General features: G+C 59.1%; 2 protein-coding genes across 3 annotated transcripts; both read left to right on the top strand.

Moving 5' to 3' along the window:
- The first annotated feature begins 253 nt into the window (after positions 1-253).
- Positions 254-4,488, top strand: UBA52 (ubiquitin A-52 residue ribosomal protein fusion product 1). Its single transcript, XM_005278991.4, has 5 exons — positions 254-388; positions 883-1,004; positions 2,115-2,201; positions 3,447-3,549; positions 4,265-4,488. Exons 2-5 carry the CDS (start codon positions 902-904, stop codon positions 4,356-4,358), a joined length of 387 nt encoding a protein of 128 aa, XP_005279048.1. The 5' UTR covers positions 254-388; positions 883-901; the 3' UTR covers positions 4,359-4,488.
- Positions 4,489-6,919: 2,431 nt separating this feature from the next.
- Positions 6,920-15,788, top strand: REX1BD (required for excision 1-B domain containing). 2 transcript variants are annotated; one of them, XM_065578122.1, is made up of 5 exons: positions 6,920-7,072; positions 11,670-11,752; positions 13,083-13,287; positions 14,043-14,131; positions 14,929-15,788. In XM_065578122.1, the coding sequence occupies exons 1-5, from the start codon at positions 6,950-6,952 to the stop codon at positions 14,999-15,001; spliced, it is 573 nt and encodes a 190-aa protein (XP_065434194.1). In that variant the 5' UTR covers positions 6,920-6,949; the 3' UTR covers positions 15,002-15,788. The 2 variants fall into 2 exon arrangements, with proteins under 2 accessions (XP_065434194.1, XP_005279047.2); XM_005278990.5 differs by lacking the exon at positions 6,920-7,072 and adding an exon at positions 7,843-7,960.
- Positions 15,789-16,414: the final 626 nt, after the last annotated feature.

Here is a 16,414-nt window from a genome sequence, read left to right as displayed (position 1 = left end):
TCCGCCAGCTCCTGGCGCGTGCTGGGGCAGGGTGCGAGGGGCAGGGTGCGAGGGGCGTGCCCTCAGGCGTGGGGGGTGTGGCTTGCACACGCGTGTGCGCACACCTAGACGTGCCTGACCCCTCCCTCCGCCCCCGCCCAGCTCGGGGCACCGGACCCGGACTCCGCCCCCGGGGGGGGGGAAACTCTCCTGCGCGGGAGCTGATTGGCGCGGAGCTTGACCGGGGGCGGGGCGCTGGTTATGACGCACGGCACGAGGTGGGCGGGGCAACCATTATAATACTGCGTACGCGGCGCGTGCAGCGTCTGACGTAACGTCCGCGTGCGCTGGGCTGTTTCCGGTTCCGGAGGCCCTTTCTCTTCTCTCCAGCGAGGCGGCCGGGCGGCTGGTGAGCGGCGTGGGGCTGGGGGGGGCGGTGTGTGGGGCTGGGGCCGGGGGGAGCGGCGGATGGGGCCAGGCCGGGCTCGGGGGAGCGGTGTGTGGGGCCGGGCCTGGTGGGGGGGGCGGTGTGTGGGGCCGGGCTCGGGTTCGGGGAAGCGGCGGATGGGTCCAGGCCGGGGGCGGTGAATGGGGCTGGGGCCGGGGCCGGTATGTGGGGCGGGGGCGGTGGTGTGTGGGGCCAGGATGGGCTCGGAGGGAGCGGCGGGTGGGGGGCAGGAGCAGGGGGGGGAGGCCGGACGGATGGGGGGGAGCGGCGGGGAGGGGCAGGACGAGGCGGGGGGGCAGGAGGAGGGAGGGAGCGGGGTGGGGGGGGCGGACGGATGGGGGGGCAGGACAGACCCCACCCCCGGGTGGCCGCGGAGCCCGGGCGGGCGGCGGGGCCGTTGCCTGGCTCGCCACGCGGGGCTGCGGCGGGCGCTGAGCGGCTGTTGGCTCTTGCAGGGGACACGCGCGCGCCGAGATGCAGATCTTCGTGAAAACCCTGACGGGCAAAACCATCACCTTGGAGGTGGAGCCCAGCGACACCATCGAGAATGTCAAGGCCAAGATCCAGGACAAGGAGGGTGAGGGGCTGAAGGAAGCTGGGGCTCGCCTCGGCAGTCACCGCCCTTGGGGGTCCTAATCTCTCCTTGGCAGCTTTATCCTCCAATGGGAGTTGGACACACCCCACTTCTCTAATATGGGGGGGCCGGCCCCCGTCTCTTCTATCTTGATCCTGCCCTCTTTGTCCACCTCTGCTCCCCTGCCATGCACCAGGTCACAGGCGAGGGGACAGCTGGGCCACATTTCAGAGGGTGGCATTGTGAAAATGTTGTAGTCCGTGTTGGAAGTTGCAGTTTTTGCGACAAAATTGTGGCCTGTGATATTTTGACAGCTTTATAAAGAATGGTGCCTGGAGTACCTTCTGTCTGAGCTCTTGGGCTCTGCCCTCCTGAGAAATGGACGGTGGTGGGTCAGCTGAATGATGTTTACCTACCCCTAAAATGCAGCTGGTAAGACATGGTGGTAGTTAAACACCTGCACAGCATTGCTGTGCAACTAAGTGCCCATGTGGTTCAGAGTGTAGTTGTAGCCATGATGGTCCCAGGACATTAGAGAGGCAAGATGGGTGAGGCAACTTCTGTTGCTCCAATAAAAGATACTGCATCACCCATCTCCTCTCTCTATTTGGTTCGGCTGCAAATTCAAAAAAAAGTCATTTTAATTTGACCCAAAACATGTTTTGAAACTTCTGGTGGAAAAAAGTGTGTGTTAACCAAAACATTTTTGTTTAACTTTTGAGGAAATTCCAAAACAAAACTGAAATGTTTTACTACTTCATGTAGGAAGTGGCATTTCAGACTCTGGAATTTTTTTCTACCAAAGCAATTTGCCAAAATGACCCAGATTTGTTAATTGTTTTGATTGACCCGAATCTCTGTGTGTGTGTGTGTGTGTGTGTGTATATGGTGAGAAGGTTTTGCATAAAAGTTGTGGAGTTGACACAAGTGCCACCACCCCAGTAGTGCTAATCAAGACCTCCTTATGCTATGCGGCTGTCCTACAGCAGATCACTCCCCTCAGGCCTGCTGCCTCCCTGTCGCATAGTGCCCCATGGGTCATGGTTTGCTCTTCGAATAATCTCAATGTGATGACAAAGGCAATTCAGTATTCCATGCATGGATGTCTTGTAGGTATCCCTCCTGACCAACAGCGTCTGATCTTTGCTGGGAAGCAGCTGGAGGATGGGCGTACCCTCTCAGACTACAACATCCAGAAAGGTATCGTTTGACCGCATATTACCACTGTAAAAGACTTGCGCTCAAGCATGGTTGCTAAACAGTAGCTTAAAGAACCACTAAAGGAAACTCAGCTCTTTCTGCTTGCAGAAGCCATCGCATGGTGTCTTCTACAAGCACTGGGGAATGGTGAAGTGAATTCACATCTCAGAAAAGGATTTCAGGGTCATGGTGGATAACTTATAGAATTACTTTGATACAATGAGGGAGCTAAGAGCAAATGGATTCCTTAACTGTGTAAGTAGGGGAATAATGACTGGAAGTAGTGAGGAGTGGTGTGACACGATCAAGTGTTAGTAAGATGATTATTGGGATACTGTGTCCAGCTCTGGTGTGAACACGGACTGGAAACACTTCAGAAAAGAGCTACAAGAACAAGGCACTGTCTTGGAAAGCCTGCCTTAAAATAAGACTAAATAAGCTCAGTCTATTTAACTTACAAAGGTTAGATTATCTCAGGGTGGTAGAAGTACCCACATGGGGACTAAATTTGATAGCAATGGGCTCTAGACAAAGGCATAACAAAATCCAATGAGGCTAGACAAATTCAGACTAGAAATGAGGTGCACATTTTTAGTGGAGTATAATTAACCATTGGCGCAAATCATCTAGTGATGTGGATTCTACACCACGTGCAAGTCTTTAAACCAAGATTCGTAAGTCGCTTTACAATGTGCTTCATCTCAACTGGAAGTTGTGGTCTCGATGCAGGAACAACCTGGTGAAACTGTCTGGCCCATGATGTATACAAAGTCCTTCTAGATCACAATGCGCCCTTCTGGCTTTAAAATCTAAGAATTTGAGGTTTCATGTAAGATGCTGTTGTCTTCTGTGTCTATAGCGTATAGACTCTTAGAAATGGCTTTGAAAAAACTGGCTTTGTGTTCTTCCCCACTATCCGCAGATGACTTGGGTTTGTGGGGTTTAGGCTGGGACACCTCCCTAAGGGAGGCCCAGGTGTCTAAAGAACTGGAGTGCTTGTCCATTTGCCTTTCAGATACTGCTGGGGGGGAGGGTTGGGAGAGCCATGACAGTCTGGCTCTGCAATGGGAATTGAGTTCATTTGGGGTTGAGACTGAAACCACCAGAACTGAAGTAGTCACTTCTTTCTGTGGTGGTAGCACTTGGGACCTGGAGTCCCATGATGCTCGTCCCTCTGCAAACAGGGGGAGTTCCTGTCTCCGTGCCATCTCTGAAATGCTGCTAACTTGGTGTTCCTCCTTTCAGAATCCACTCTGCACTTGGTGCTGCGTTTGCGTGGAGGCATCATTGAGCCTTCCCTTCGCCAGCTCGCACAGAAGTACAACTGCGACAAAATGATCTGCCGCAAGTACGTGTCGTCTTACGCACTAGACTCAGCGTTACAGCCTCTGGCAGGGAGTGTAGCCGCTGCCCTCTCTGAGGGTGAACAGCTTTGAGCGACATCCTTACACCCTTCTTTGTGCTCTGATGTGTAGTGGGTATCGTCAGGCGATCAGTGTGCTAGGAGGCAGTTGGTAATGGAATCTGTCCTAGAATAGATTGCTCTGTCTTGGCCTAAAGAACCCAAGGAGGAGCTCGGCTGAGTAACTGCATTGGGCAACTACAGCAGCATCCTGGCAGCTTTAACACCTTTTACCTCCAGCTAATGCTGTATCAATCTCCTAGCCTCCTAGAGAGGCGCCTGTTCTGGATAGGTCATCTTCCGAGTCACTGGGCCTGGGATGGGTCACCTTGCCCATTCTGCATGGGACAGAGCAGATGCCATTATTCCCATCAAAGATTGGCGGGTGTCCCATTCTCTACTGCACTGGTAGCTGTTCATAAAAATCCCTTTGCATCAGAAACCCAGGAGGCTAGAACAAATTTACATTTGTCCTCCCTATATAACTTAAACTTCCCTCATTCTCTTCAGCTGCATATTCTTCCCCTGTGCTTGCTGCCTCCACTACGTATGCTAGTGGTGTTTACAGGGGGGTTGACTGGGATCTTGCCATGCGAGGCAGAGCCTCTTGGGAGTTCCCAACCCCCAGAAGAGTTGACTGCTGTTCTTCTGCCTGTTTCAGGTGCTACGCCCGCCTGCACCCTCGTGCCGTTAACTGCCGTAAGAAGAAATGTGGCCACACCAACAATCTGCGTCCCAAGAAGAAGGTTAAGTAGAGGGAGCTCCCTGTCTTCGGCCCGTGTGGCTACGTGCTGTTGAATTCAAGTCGGGTAGTCAGTCTGCTGCAACGTAGCTTGGCCCTGCATGAGGCAGGGGTGTGTTGAATAAATCGACTTCCAGTGCTCAGCCACGTGTCTGCCATTTATCCTCTGCCCTCTCACCTGCACAGTTGTTTTCACGTACTTAATGCTGTTCAGAACAATGCACATGATCTCTGCATATCCTGTAAAATGTGTTCTCACTGCATGTCTTTTCAACATGAAATACAGGGCTTGATTCAGACACTTCTCTGCCATTCTTAAACTTGCCTGATCCATTCTTGGCTTCCTGCAGTAGCAGAGATCCTGTTCCTCTGAACACGTATGGCAGATGGATTAAGGAATTCAGAGTGCAGTGTCTGCCTAGCAAACATTCCTGTACAGTAGAAACAGAATTCAGTAGCTAGGTCCATGCTAACAGATGGACTATCGTTTGCTAAAAGCACCTCTCAGATTCAAGGTGATACCTATTTTCTTGTTGGTTTAAAGGGAATAGCCTCTAGGAGTAGGCTGAAGATTTGTGGCTAGTTTACACCATCCTACAGTGGCAATCAGGATTGCACCAAAACCTGTTCTGGGGGAGGGGGACCTAGACAGCACATGGGAGATCTCAGACCCCTGTGGTTGGAATAAAAGCCCAGCAGCAGTGAGGCTGCAGCTACAAGTGTTGGGAAGACAGCTTGTTTCTCAGCTCCACCCGGAAAGGACCATGTCAGTTGGGAAGAGGGGAAATGCCTTTTCTCCTACCAATGTAACTCACCTGACAGGTAAGAGGGGGCAGGAGAGAGTTAGCCTCTTCCCTTGTGTTCTGTCTGAGCGACTGCTTCTTGCAGTAGATAGATCCTGGTGCCACACTGAAAAGGCAAACTATATGGCAGAGCGACAGAGATCAGGGCGTGGTGCCATCCTAGTGAGCTGAAAGCCTGGACAATCTATTTGGGAATTGTTCGCTCCAATCCAGCACAGGCTCCTGCTCAGAGGTACCAGTGCCTGTCTGGTGGCTGGAGTTTGATTTGAGCTTGACCCTAAATCGGCTGCCCTTGTAAGGAATGGGGGTTTACTAGCCCCTTGTGTTCTGACATGGGGCTTTTACTCAAACACAAAGATGAGGGGCATTTTCTGGTAGGAAATGCAGGTGGAAGGTTCCAGGTTTAGCTCTGCCAATGCACCTCCTGCCTGGCCTGTGATCTTGTAGAAGAGAAGAAACACCATGAGAGCCCCCTGCTTCATGGCCACCTTTCACCTCATTCAGGATTTGAACCCGGCTAGTGCACAGTACAGCTCTGAGGGAAACCGTATTCCAGTTCCTAGCTCAGAAAACGGAGTCATGGAGCTGAGTGAGTCTCCGGTGCCAGAGCCCAAAAGAGCAGGTGTTGCAGACACCTTGTTCTAAGGGAGGAAATATTTTACCTCTGCTCTGGGACCTTCCTACCGGCCTTCGACATCAGCTTGCCTGAGCTTTAGCCCAGCAAAGTGCATCAAGACTCCACTGCAGGGGGTTGCCCTCTGGCTCAGGTGACTGGGAATGGCAGCATAGGCTTGGGAACAAGATGGGGTTCGGAAATGGGAAACCTAGTCCTGGGTCTGCCGTTGGTGTCTCCCTTGGCTGAGTCCACCTGTAAGAGGGGGGTGATACTGACCCCCAAGCTCCCAGGGCTCTAGTGAGAGCTAATTACCTGCAAATGTGAGTTCTGTGGCATGGGGATGGCCTTGGTTTGTTCCTGCCATACCTGCTCCATGCATGTCGAGGTGTGACAGCAATACAAATACTGATCTAGCTCAGGGGTTTTCAACCTTTTCCTTTCTGTGCCCCCCACTATAAAAACTCCACGGCCGCCTGTGTGTCAACAGCGGCCTAGAAAAGCCCAGGCTGGCATGGACGGACAACAAGTAGGGTAACAGCCACAGGGGCCCCAGTGAAGCCAGAGGTGGCGAGTTGTATGGGCCCGTGGTGCCCGGGCTCCAGGAATATTCAGGGCCCGGCTCCACCAATGTTCGGAGCCGGGTCTCTGCCCCAGCCCCACCTGCACTGCCCATGGAGGGTCTCCTGGCCCCACTTGCCGCCCCGGGCGATTTAAAAGGGCCCGCAGGCCCCCAGCCACCGTCGCCACCCCTGGCAGCGCCGCGGGGTTCAGGCGGCTTCCTGCCCAGCCTCGCTCCCTACGGCCCCGGGCAGGGGGGGTGTCTCCGCGCGCTGGCCCCGGGCAGGGGGGTGTCTCCGCGCGCTGGCCCCGGGCAGGGGGGTGTCTCCGTGCGCTGGCCCCGGGCAGGGGGGTGTCTCCGCGCACTGCCCCCACCCCAAGCGCCAACTCTGGGCACCACCAGCAATGATACAACCCGGCCCCCCCCAGTGAAGCTCCATTGCTCAGGCTTCGGCTTTAGCCCCCGGGCGTGGGGCTCAGGCCCCCGGGCTTGGCCCCACGTGTCTAATGCTGGCCCTGCAGGGGGACCCCTGAACCCTGCGCGGTGCGGGGAGCTGGGGGCGGCCCCTGTACCGGGCTGTATGCAGCAACTCAGGCCCGCTCCCCCCCCCCCCCCCCCGGCTGGTCATGAGGCTGCCAGGCCTGCAGGCGGCAGCCGCCTCCCCCGGCCCGTCCGCCCGCCCGTCTCCGCGGCTGCAGCGCCCGCGTGCGGGGCGGGGAGCGCCCGGCCGGGGGGAGCCTCCTGCAATGGTGAGCGCGGCTTCCCCGGGGGGGCCGGGAGCACGGGCCGGGGCTGGGGGGACCCTGCCGAGCCGGGCCCGGGCCGAGCCGCTTTCCCCGGGGGGCCCAGCCGCTGCGGCCCCGCTTTGGGCTCGTGCACGCGGCAGAGGCTGCACATCCCCTGGGAGCTCGGAGCCGGGGCGGGGGGCGGCTGGTTTCTGCCCCTGGCCGGGCTGGGGTCGCAGCCCCCCCCCCCCCCCCCCCCGCGGCACACACCCAGGATCCCGGGCTCGCCTTTGCCTTAGCGCTCCTGGGGCTGAGACTGCTCCCATCCCACCCCCGATTTGTGGGTCTGGGCTGCAGGGAGGGGGCAGGAGGGCTGGGCCGGGGTCCTGGGGGGCTGCAGGGAGGAGGCAGGGGTCCTGGGGGGCTGCAGGGAGGGGGCAGGAGGGCTGGGCCGGGGTCCTGGGGGCCTACAGGGCTGGGCTGGGGGCCTGCAGGGAGGGGGCAGGAGTCCTGGGAGGGGGGCAGGGGGGCTGGGCAGGGGTCCTGGGGGCTGCAGGGAGGGGGCAGGAGGCCTGGGCAGGGGTCCTGGGGGGCTGCAGGGAGGGGGCAGGGGGCTGGGCAGGGGTCCTGGGGGGCTGCAGGGAGGGGGCAGGAGGGCTGGGCAGGGGTCCTGGGGGCTGCAGGGAGGGGGCAGGAGGCCTGGGCAGGGGTCCTGGGGGGCTGCAGGGAGGGCTGGGCAGGAGGCCTGGGGGGCTGCATACACTCAGGGTGGTGGGGCGCTCAGACACCAGCTGGTGGGGGGCAGGCACCGGAGACAGGAGGGGTGCTGGGGAGCTGGGGCTGGAAATGGGGAAGCCCCGCTGTGAAGAGCAGAGGGAAGTGACTGAGGTGAATCAAGCGAGGCGCTATCAGGTAAAGAAACCCGTCTACACCAACTCCTCCCAGCCTGCCCCGGGCTGGGCCTCTTCCCACTCTCCGGGGCGAGAACCCTTGGTCTGTACTGAGGCCTTTCTCTCCTTTCCTAGGGTTGTAACTTCAGCTGAGGGGGCTCCCCCCTCCACCCCCCAGTTGTGCCCCAGCAGAAGGCTCAGGAATGCCAGCCCAGTTAAGGGGATGTAGGGATAGAAATGGCCCTGTGTTGACAGTCAAAAGCTGCAGGATGCACCCGGCCAACCTGGCCGGTCTTCATTCTTCTGCCACCGTTTGCCATCAGTTGGGTCTGTTGTGACATAGGATCTTTATTGAGCCGACCTGTCTTAACCGTTCCCCCTCCCACTGGTTCATTTAGGCCATGACTAGCCCAGGGATAAAGTTTCAAAGGGAGTAAATACAAAAATAAGATTCTTAAAAAATGAGCAAGCAAACCTGTTTTTCCCTCGTAATTCACAGTCTCAGCAGAGCTGACATCTTTGTGATGCGAGTTGGTGCTTTGTGAGCTGCAAAATCCCGGGTGGAAGCTCAGTTTTCCCCCAGCAGCTCTCCTTGAAATAAAATTGAGACAAGGGACAAAACAGGAAATACTTTCCTTACATGCACAGGGTCCCTGTGGGACTCCCTGCCACAAGATCGCACTGAGACCAAGAGTTTAGCAGGAGTGAGAAAAGGGATTAGGCCTGAATGTGGGTAACCAGATCTGTGCTCATCTCCTATTCCTGGGGGAGTTCTGTGCTGAAACATTAAAATTCTGCACACAATATTTTAAAATTCTGCATATTTTATTTGTTAAAATAATGCAGTTATTAACAGATCATTTATTTAAACTATAGTACAATGGATGGAGAATGGGAGTGGGGGGCACTGGAGGAAATCCCCAGCCCTCCTTTGTCTAATAGTAACGTAGCTAGTATTGACCCTTAACTTCTAGTTATTAGTCAGAAAATATCTGCAGCCATTTGCTCAGTGTTACATTATAGGCAACTGAAGACCAAGCCAGGGCTGGGGACTCAAAGTCACAATTTATACTGGCTACTGACCATCTCCAGACAGGTCAGCAGCAAACCGTTCATGGAGCACATTTTAATAGGAAATTTTTTCAGTCCAAAAATTTAGACTCGTTCTAATCACTAAAGCGCCATAATCATTTCTAAGGTCATCCTGTCCTTTACAATCACTCTGGCCATGTAAAGGAGCCTTAACATTTTTTACACCTGTTTTATACTCCTGGGGGAATTCACTAATAATGGGAACAATTCACTACACAGGCAGGCTGCTGCCTTCTGCTCTGCCTGAGGCACAGCGCCTGCCCCACACTTACCTCGTCAGAAACATCCCAAAGCCCTGCCCCTCCTCGCCGAGCGTGCCGCAATAGTGAGTGAGCACTGAGAGGGACAGAGTGTTTCTCTCTCTCTCTCTCTCTCTCTCACACGCATGACTGCCCAGCCCCCTCGCCCCAGTGGTGATTTACATCTCTACTGGCTGCTCTGAGCACCCAAAGCAACCTGCCTGTGCTGCTGGGGAGGGATGCGTGACTGCTCTTGCAGCTTCCCTTTGCTTCCCTGTCAGAAGTCATTTTTCTGTGGGGAAGCAAAGAAATCTGCGGGGGCCATGAATTCTGCACATGCGCAGGAATGCAGAATTCCCCCAGGAGCAATCTCCATGTGAGTAGAGAACATGAATAGCTAGCGCTAGAATAGTAACTATTAGAAAACAAACCCTCATGCTACAGGGCGCAAGCCAACCTATGACCACTGGGGTCAGGAGGGATCAGGTCATCCTGTCTCTGCCTGCTGTTCCTTCCTCTGATGCTGCTGGGGCTGGCCCTGAGGAGAGGAATCTGACCTAGAGAGGCCGCTGCACTGCTCTAGCCTGGTGATCCCAGGAGGATGCCATAGTCCGTGCTTGCTGCCACCCTCTCAGGTGTGCGCCCACTAATGCCCTGTAGAGCTTGGGCAATGGCACACTGGGTGTGGTTTGAGCTCCTTGTGGGCAGTGCATGGAGGATCGTTAGGTCGAAATTTACCGTCCCCTTTAATTGGGTGGGATACCGCAAGCTAAAAACTCCAGCCGGACAGCGTGTTGCTAAGACAGCGCTCCCTCCCGCTCACTCTCTGCCTCCCCCCCAGCCCTCGCCCCATTTGGAAGCAGAGGCGTTAGGGAGCGGAAGGCGCTTTGCTAAGCCCTGGCTCGGAAAGTGCTGGAATTGTGCTTTGGAGACTTGTCAAACACACAACCCGCTCGGAAGGTCGCGAGGTCGCGGCGCTGGCTGCAGATGGCGGGGCGGGGGCTCCCGCAGTGCTGGGTGAGATGGTGTGAAACCTCCATCGCCCGGTGAGAGGCTGCCCAGCCCTGGGTGCTCACAGGTGGCTGGGCGGTGCTCGTGGGAGTCCTGGGCGAGGCTGGAGCAGAGCCTCCTGGCTTGGTGCTGGGGGCCAAGGAGTCGCTCAAAGGCGATGGGGCTTGGAACCGGAGAGGCCGGCCGGGGGCTTTGCCAACAGGAAAGAGCCTCTGGAGCTGCCAAGTTAGAAAACGCAGCTGTTGTGTGGGGGGCTGGAGGCCTTGCCGTGCACTAGACCCCAGCACGGTGAGAGCTCTGGGGAGGCTCCACGCACGCACTCAGGGCCTGCGGCTGCTCCGCAGCTCGGAACAGGCCCATGGAAAGAGGCTTCGGGGAGCCCGTGGAACCTTCTTCTGGAGAGCGAGAGAAACTGGATCCCGCAGCTGCGGCAGCGAGGACTCTGGCCCCAGAACAGCTGACCCTGAGGCCGTGCACTCCTCACCGGGCTCCCCACCCCGGCCTCCCTCTGAGGAGCAGTTGCAGCCCCCTGCCCCTCTGCCTCGGGCTTGGCATCTGAGAACCCACAATGGTGGGCCGGAGTGGTGGGGAAGTGGGAGTGCATGCAGGGGGGTGGCCATGGCCACATGTTGGTCCCCTGGTTCGAATCCAGCCCCAGGTTAGAGGGGATGGGGTGCTACCTGGTACTGGGGGAGCCCTGGGGTGCTTTCATCTCCATGGCCCTGGCTCCAGCCCATCCTTCGGTGGGCCCCATGATGAGGACCTGCTGGGTCAGAGCATGGAATATTGAGACATTCCTCACTACAGCCCTGGGTTCCAGCTTATCCCTGTTTTGGGGCGACTGGATGGTCACAGGGTTAGGAACCCCTAACTCAACAGGGTGGGGAGCCTGTCGCCAGCTCCAATCTGGGCTCATTCGGGGGGGACTGACCGGCTTGGAGGTTGTGGAATAGGACATGGGGCCTTTCCCATTCAGCTCCAGGGCAGGGGACTGGCTGGCTCAGGCAAGGAAATGGGACACGGGGCCTTTCCCTTTCTGGGGCATGGCTCTGATCCGTCCCAGGGCGGGAGACTGACTGGGTTGGGGGGCCGGGAATGGGGCACGGGGCCTTCTCCACATGGGAACCCCAGGGAAGCCCCAGGACGGCAGCTGTCACATTGTGGCTGGGGTTAGTGCCGCAGTCCCTGGGTGGGGAGCCCCGCAGGGCGGAGGAGGAGGTGTCCCATCACCATACAATGCCCTCCTGGGGCTGGTCGAGCGGTGGAGGGGCTAGTTGGGGGGGGATGCACCAGGGCCTGTCTCGCTGGTTCAGAGCCATCTGGGAGCCTGTTGCCCCAGGGCCGGCGACACCCTGAATCTCACACTGTCCCTTTGTCTCCTGCTGGCAGACGGATGACGCCGTGAAGCTGCTGCTGCACCGCTTTTACACCCTGCAGGGGGAGCGGGTGGAAGCCTATCGGCTCTTTGAGGAGTAAGTGACCCCAAGGCCAGGGGATCACTGGCGGCTGTGGGCTCTGGCCCTGGCTCCCTCACATGCCAGATCCCATCCTGTCCTCTGCCCCGGTCGCTCTTAGGGGGATCCACACCCTGGCGTATAAGGGCAGGCTCAGCCCCGGGGCTGGGCGGGACTCCGGGGTCTCAGCTCGCGTGCAGTGTGTATTTGGGTGCAGACTCTGCCCTGGCAGACAACGCAGCCCCAAGCCAGCTCGGGGTGGGAGGCAGCACCCTGCAGGGACTTCTCCTTCCAGCCCCAAAAACGAGTGAGGCCAACTCCTGCCAAACAGGGACTTTCAAGCAGATTCTTCCCGCTGCTGGCCCGCCCTGGCCGCTCCCCTTATTCCCAGGCAAACAGGTGGGAGGGGGCGGGGTCACTCCACCTGGAGGCCCTATCCTGGCCCCTCTGCCTGATGCTTCCCGCTGCCCTCTGCAGCCTTCTTCCCCTCCCCCCTGTGGCCCAGGGGCATTGGAGGGATTCCTGGTGGGGAATGAAGCAGGAGAGGAAAACGGGGCCGTTCCCCTGCCCCATTGACCTTAAACTCCCCAGCTCCGGCTGAGGTGCGTGCTGGCGCTGGGCCCAGTCCTCCCTTGCTCCGGTGCTTTGTGCCCAGTCTGTAATGTTCGGGCCTCCCCGCCCGGCTGGCAAAGGATCCCAGGAAGCAGCAGCTGCCCTGGGCCTGGCCCCTGCGGGCTGGTATCCGGCTGGCCAGGGGGACCCGGCAAACCAGACACCTGTAGCCCATTTCAGCGACAGCTGGGAGATGATTTACTCGTCCGGATCCTGGCCCTGGATTGTAACAAACAAACCAGCCCCAAGCCAGGCCAGCGGAGGTTAAGCTGTTGGGCCTGGTAATAACCCTCAGTAATGAGCACTGGCAGCCACCGGAGGGACTAGCTGATAATTCAATAATATAGTGGAAAGGCTGAAGAGGAAAATACCTGAGCCGCTGACTGCAGGGGTCATGCAGAGGGTAGGGAGAGGGGCCGTGCGCCTCTCTGCGGCACCGAGCTGAGAGCAAAGGCTTTGGGGCTACGAGTCCCTGCCTGCAATTTGCTGCGCCTGGAAGTTATTACTGTAAAACCCACAGACAGGCCTCCATTACGCCAGGTGCTGCACAGAGAGCCAGGGAGAGACTGTTCCTGCCCCAGGGAGCATCATTACCCCATTGAAGGGCTGAGGCCCAGTGGCCCACACAGTCAGTGGCAGAGCTGGGATTTGAACCCAGGTCTCCTGAGGCCCAGTCCGAGGCAGTCTCGGGGGGCTCATTCATGTCAGGAGACCTGTTGCTTTGTCTGGCTCGCAGGGGCCACCGGGCATATCTGAGCAGTGGGCCGCACTACGACTTCCTCCGCTACCGGGAGCTGGTGCATGAGATCACACTGGCCTTCAGCGGCATCTCCCGGGAGATCCTGCAGATCAAGGAGCAGCTCCAGGTGGAGCACAGGCGGCCGGAGCTCGCCCAGCACCTGTCCAGGGTCCAGCAGAAGGAGAAGGAGAAGCTAGAGCTGGTGAGAGGCCCCTGTCTCCTCCCCTTTGCGCTGGGGCCTTGCCAGCGTAGGATCCCCGCAGTGCCAGCGTAGGATCCCTGCCCCCACCCTGTAGGGCCCCTCCTCCCCCATGCGCCATCCAGTCTTCAGAGCCCCATCAGGCAAGGGGGCCTGCTGGTGCCAGCAGTGGGGTGGAGTTGTACCGTGGACGCTGCTTCTTAGGGACTGGGTTCAGCCCTAGCAAACTCGTCTCATGCAGCACCCCCCAGCCGCGAAAGGGCAGGAGCTTGCACTCCTGGCTACGTTGGGCTAGTATTGTGTGTGAGGGTGAGGCCCCAGCCGAGATCAGGGCCCGGTCGTGTGGGGCACAGCCCCAGACCCTGCCCCAAAGAGCTGCCAGGCTGAACTGACAAAGCGGGGGGAGCAGTCGTCTCCCCACGGCCATGCGGTAGGTCGGTGGCGTTGCTGCTCATAGCCCTGGGGCCCAGCCGCGGGGTCACACTGCCCCAGCCGCAGCCTCTGCTCGATTGGGCAGCGGAGCATTCGGCGTGAGCCTCTGCTCCTGTCCCTCTCCTGTGCTGGGGGGGCCTTCGGTACAAGGAATCGAGGGGTGGGGGCCGGGGCGAGGTGGGATCACTCTGAGCCTGACCCGCCCTGGAGCCATGTGGCTTTGGTGTTATTAAGGTGTGCAGCGGCCTGGGGCGCCCAGCCGGGTGCCTCTCTGTGGGTGAGGTCGGTGTCTCCTCCCTTGACTCCGCCTGCCCTCCCTCTTGCAGACGGCCCAGCTGCAGCTCGCCAGGCAGAACGTGCAGGACCAGCCCGGCGTGCCGGCCCACCAGCAGGAGGTGCAAGAGCTGAAATACAAGTAGGTGCCCTGGGGAGCTGGGCGCAGCAGCACCACCCCATTGCCGCCCACGGCACTCTGAATGCCGCATGCTTTTGAGCCCTATGGTGGGGGGGTATCGCCTCTCAGCATAGGGGCCAGCGGGAGCCCCCCATGAAGCCAGGCAGGCACGGCTCCAGCTGAGTGTGTGGCGCGATGGGGGGTGAGGGCTGGGGGCTCCCCCTGTACACACTCCCTGGGCACCAGGCTCCTGGGTTCGAGGGGGCAGGGTGTGGAACTGCTCTGGCTAAGGCTGGATGTGGGCTAGCTCAGCGCCCGGCAGCCTTTGGGGAAGGAGCAGGGGGGAGGCGCGCCGGCTGTTTATTTGTGTAGCGTTTTGCGTCTCGGACCCTCCAGGCTGGGGGGCGATGGACGTGACCGGCCGGGAGGAGTGGGGGGAGTGTGAGCTCGGGGATGGGATCCGCCAAGGGGGCGGTGGAGCGGGCTGGACTTGGCATGTGCTGCGCCAGGCCCTGGCAGCTCCTTTATCATCGCCTTTCTTCAAGGCTGGGGCTGGAGGAAGGGCGCGGGGGGGATGAAAGCGCCTTCCCCAACCCCTCGGCCCCCTCTCCTTAACCAGGGCTGAAGGAGACCCAGATGGTGCCTTCAAAAGCTCTCTTGTTTGTCGGCCCTCCGGATTGTTTAGCGCTGCCGCATGGCTTTGGTGCCTATCAGCCTCTCCCCGGCCAAGTGTTTCATAAACAGCGCCGGGAACGCGAGGCGGCCCAGATAATATGCTCCATATGGCCTTTATTTATAGTTTCCATCCGCTCTCCTAGGCTAATTAAAACCATTGAGGCAATCAGCGAAATTCTCCAGGACCTCAAGTACGATTCGGAAGAAGCCGAGTGATGGGTCTCCCCGTGGGAATGGCCGGAGGAGGCGGGAAGCGCTGGAGGGGGCCAGCTGGGTGGAGCGCTGGGCTGCACTGTGGGGCTCTTGCTCGCGTCGGGGTCTCGCTCCCCATGGCGGGATCCTCTCCCCAGCAACCCCCTGCGAGAGACACGTCCAGGGCCCGCTCTGCCAGGCGGGCAGCGGCCTTTGCAACGGAGGAGCAGCTCGACGCTGGGCTGTCCCAGCACAGGGGCAGGTTTGCTAAAGGGCTCCACAGCCAGCAGCTCCCAGTGGGAACAATGGGGAACCCCCCTCCCGTGCTGAGTGCAATGGAGAACCCCCCACTGAGAGCATCGGGGCTGAGCTCCCTTGACAAGCTTTCCCCAGCGTCCAGTTCGGTGCTGGGTGGGGGCCCTCGAGCCCATCGGGCAGCCGAGACATGTCGCTGTCTGTCCAGCAGGGCTGAACGCCCCCTCCCCGCAGAGCCAGGGGCCCTTTGAGTGCAGACAGAGCCAAACCTGCAGATTTGGGGAGGGATCTTCCAAGTGCCAAGGTGGCTGTGGGGGGTTTCCATGCTCCTAAATCCTCTGGGTGCTTGGGAACCCCCTCTTCCCCCCCCCCCCCCGCGGTGCAGCAAAGTGTTTTAACCGCGGGCTGCGACCTCGTTCAAGGCAGTTTGTTTTAAGAATGAAGCGAAGAACTCTGGCGTTATGAAGGCAGGTAACGTTCTCCGGCGCGGTCTTGTCCTCGCTGACTGAGGTGGTGGCGCTGGTTTGTGGCTCAATAAAAGGCAGGCTGGAGCTCAGAGTCCTGTCGCTGTCTCCTTCGCTCAGTGAGATGCCACAGGTGCTGCTGCCAGCCCAGGCTGGTGGTGCCAGGGGCTGCCCATCACCGTGCTCTGGAGGGCCAGGCTGAATGGTGAGAGCGTCCCCTTTCGTACCCAAGCCCCTGGGGCACTCTGGCCACTGGCTGCTCTGGGAACTTAGATTGTCTCCCTATGGACCTTCCCACAAGCACGGCGCCGGGCACCCCACAGCCCTGCCCACCTCACTGCTGCCTGGCCTCTGCAGTGTGCCCGGGAACGGGCGAGGGGCACCTGCCCCATGCCCCAGCCAGCTGGTCACATGCTGGGCCAGAGGCAAAGACAAGGTGGGCTGGGGCTGTGCCAGTTCCTCCACAAACTCAGTCCTGACCTGCAGGGCCCCCCCCGCCCCCCGCATTCCAGCCCTGGGCTCCCCCCACTCTGCCGAGGCCCCTTGTCATAGGGGAGGCGAGGCACAGTCCAGGCGTGTGACTGGTGATGCGATCCAGCCAGGCCCTGGGGAAGATGTGCCCTTTGGGTGGAGCAGAGGAAGATGCCTCCTGGAGCCCTGAGACCCCAGGGTGGGGGCAGCCCAGTGAGGGCGTGACCTGGGCTCCAGTGGGGAGGCC

The sequence above is a fragment of the Chrysemys picta genome, chromosome 25, assembly GCF_011386835.1.
Source record: "Chrysemys picta bellii isolate R12L10 chromosome 25, ASM1138683v2, whole genome shotgun sequence".
NCBI lineage: Eukaryota > Metazoa > Chordata > Testudines > Emydidae > Chrysemys > Chrysemys picta.
This window is presented reverse-complemented; position numbering and strand designations above follow the sequence as displayed.

Coding starts and splice junctions, on each gene's coding strand:
- UBA52 (XM_005278991.4), top strand. CDS start 902: ATGCAGATCTTCGTGAAAACCCTGACGGGCAAAACCATCACCTTGGAG. Junction 1,005..2,114: donor CAAGATCCAGGACAAGGAGG/GTGAGGGGCTGA, acceptor GATGTCTTGTAG/GTATCCCTCCTGACCAACAG. Junction 2,202..3,446: donor AGACTACAACATCCAGAAAG/GTATCGTTTGAC, acceptor TCCTCCTTTCAG/AATCCACTCTGCACTTGGTG.
- REX1BD (XM_065578122.1), top strand. CDS start 6,950: ATGAGGCTGCCAGGCCTGCAGGCGGCAGCCGCCTCCCCCGGCCCGTCC. Junction 11,753..13,082: donor GCCTATCGGCTCTTTGAGGA/GTAAGTGACCCC, acceptor TCTGGCTCGCAG/GGGCCACCGGGCATATCTGA. Junction 13,288..14,042: donor AGAAGGAGAAGCTAGAGCTG/GTGAGAGGCCCC, acceptor TCCCTCTTGCAG/ACGGCCCAGCTGCAGCTCGC.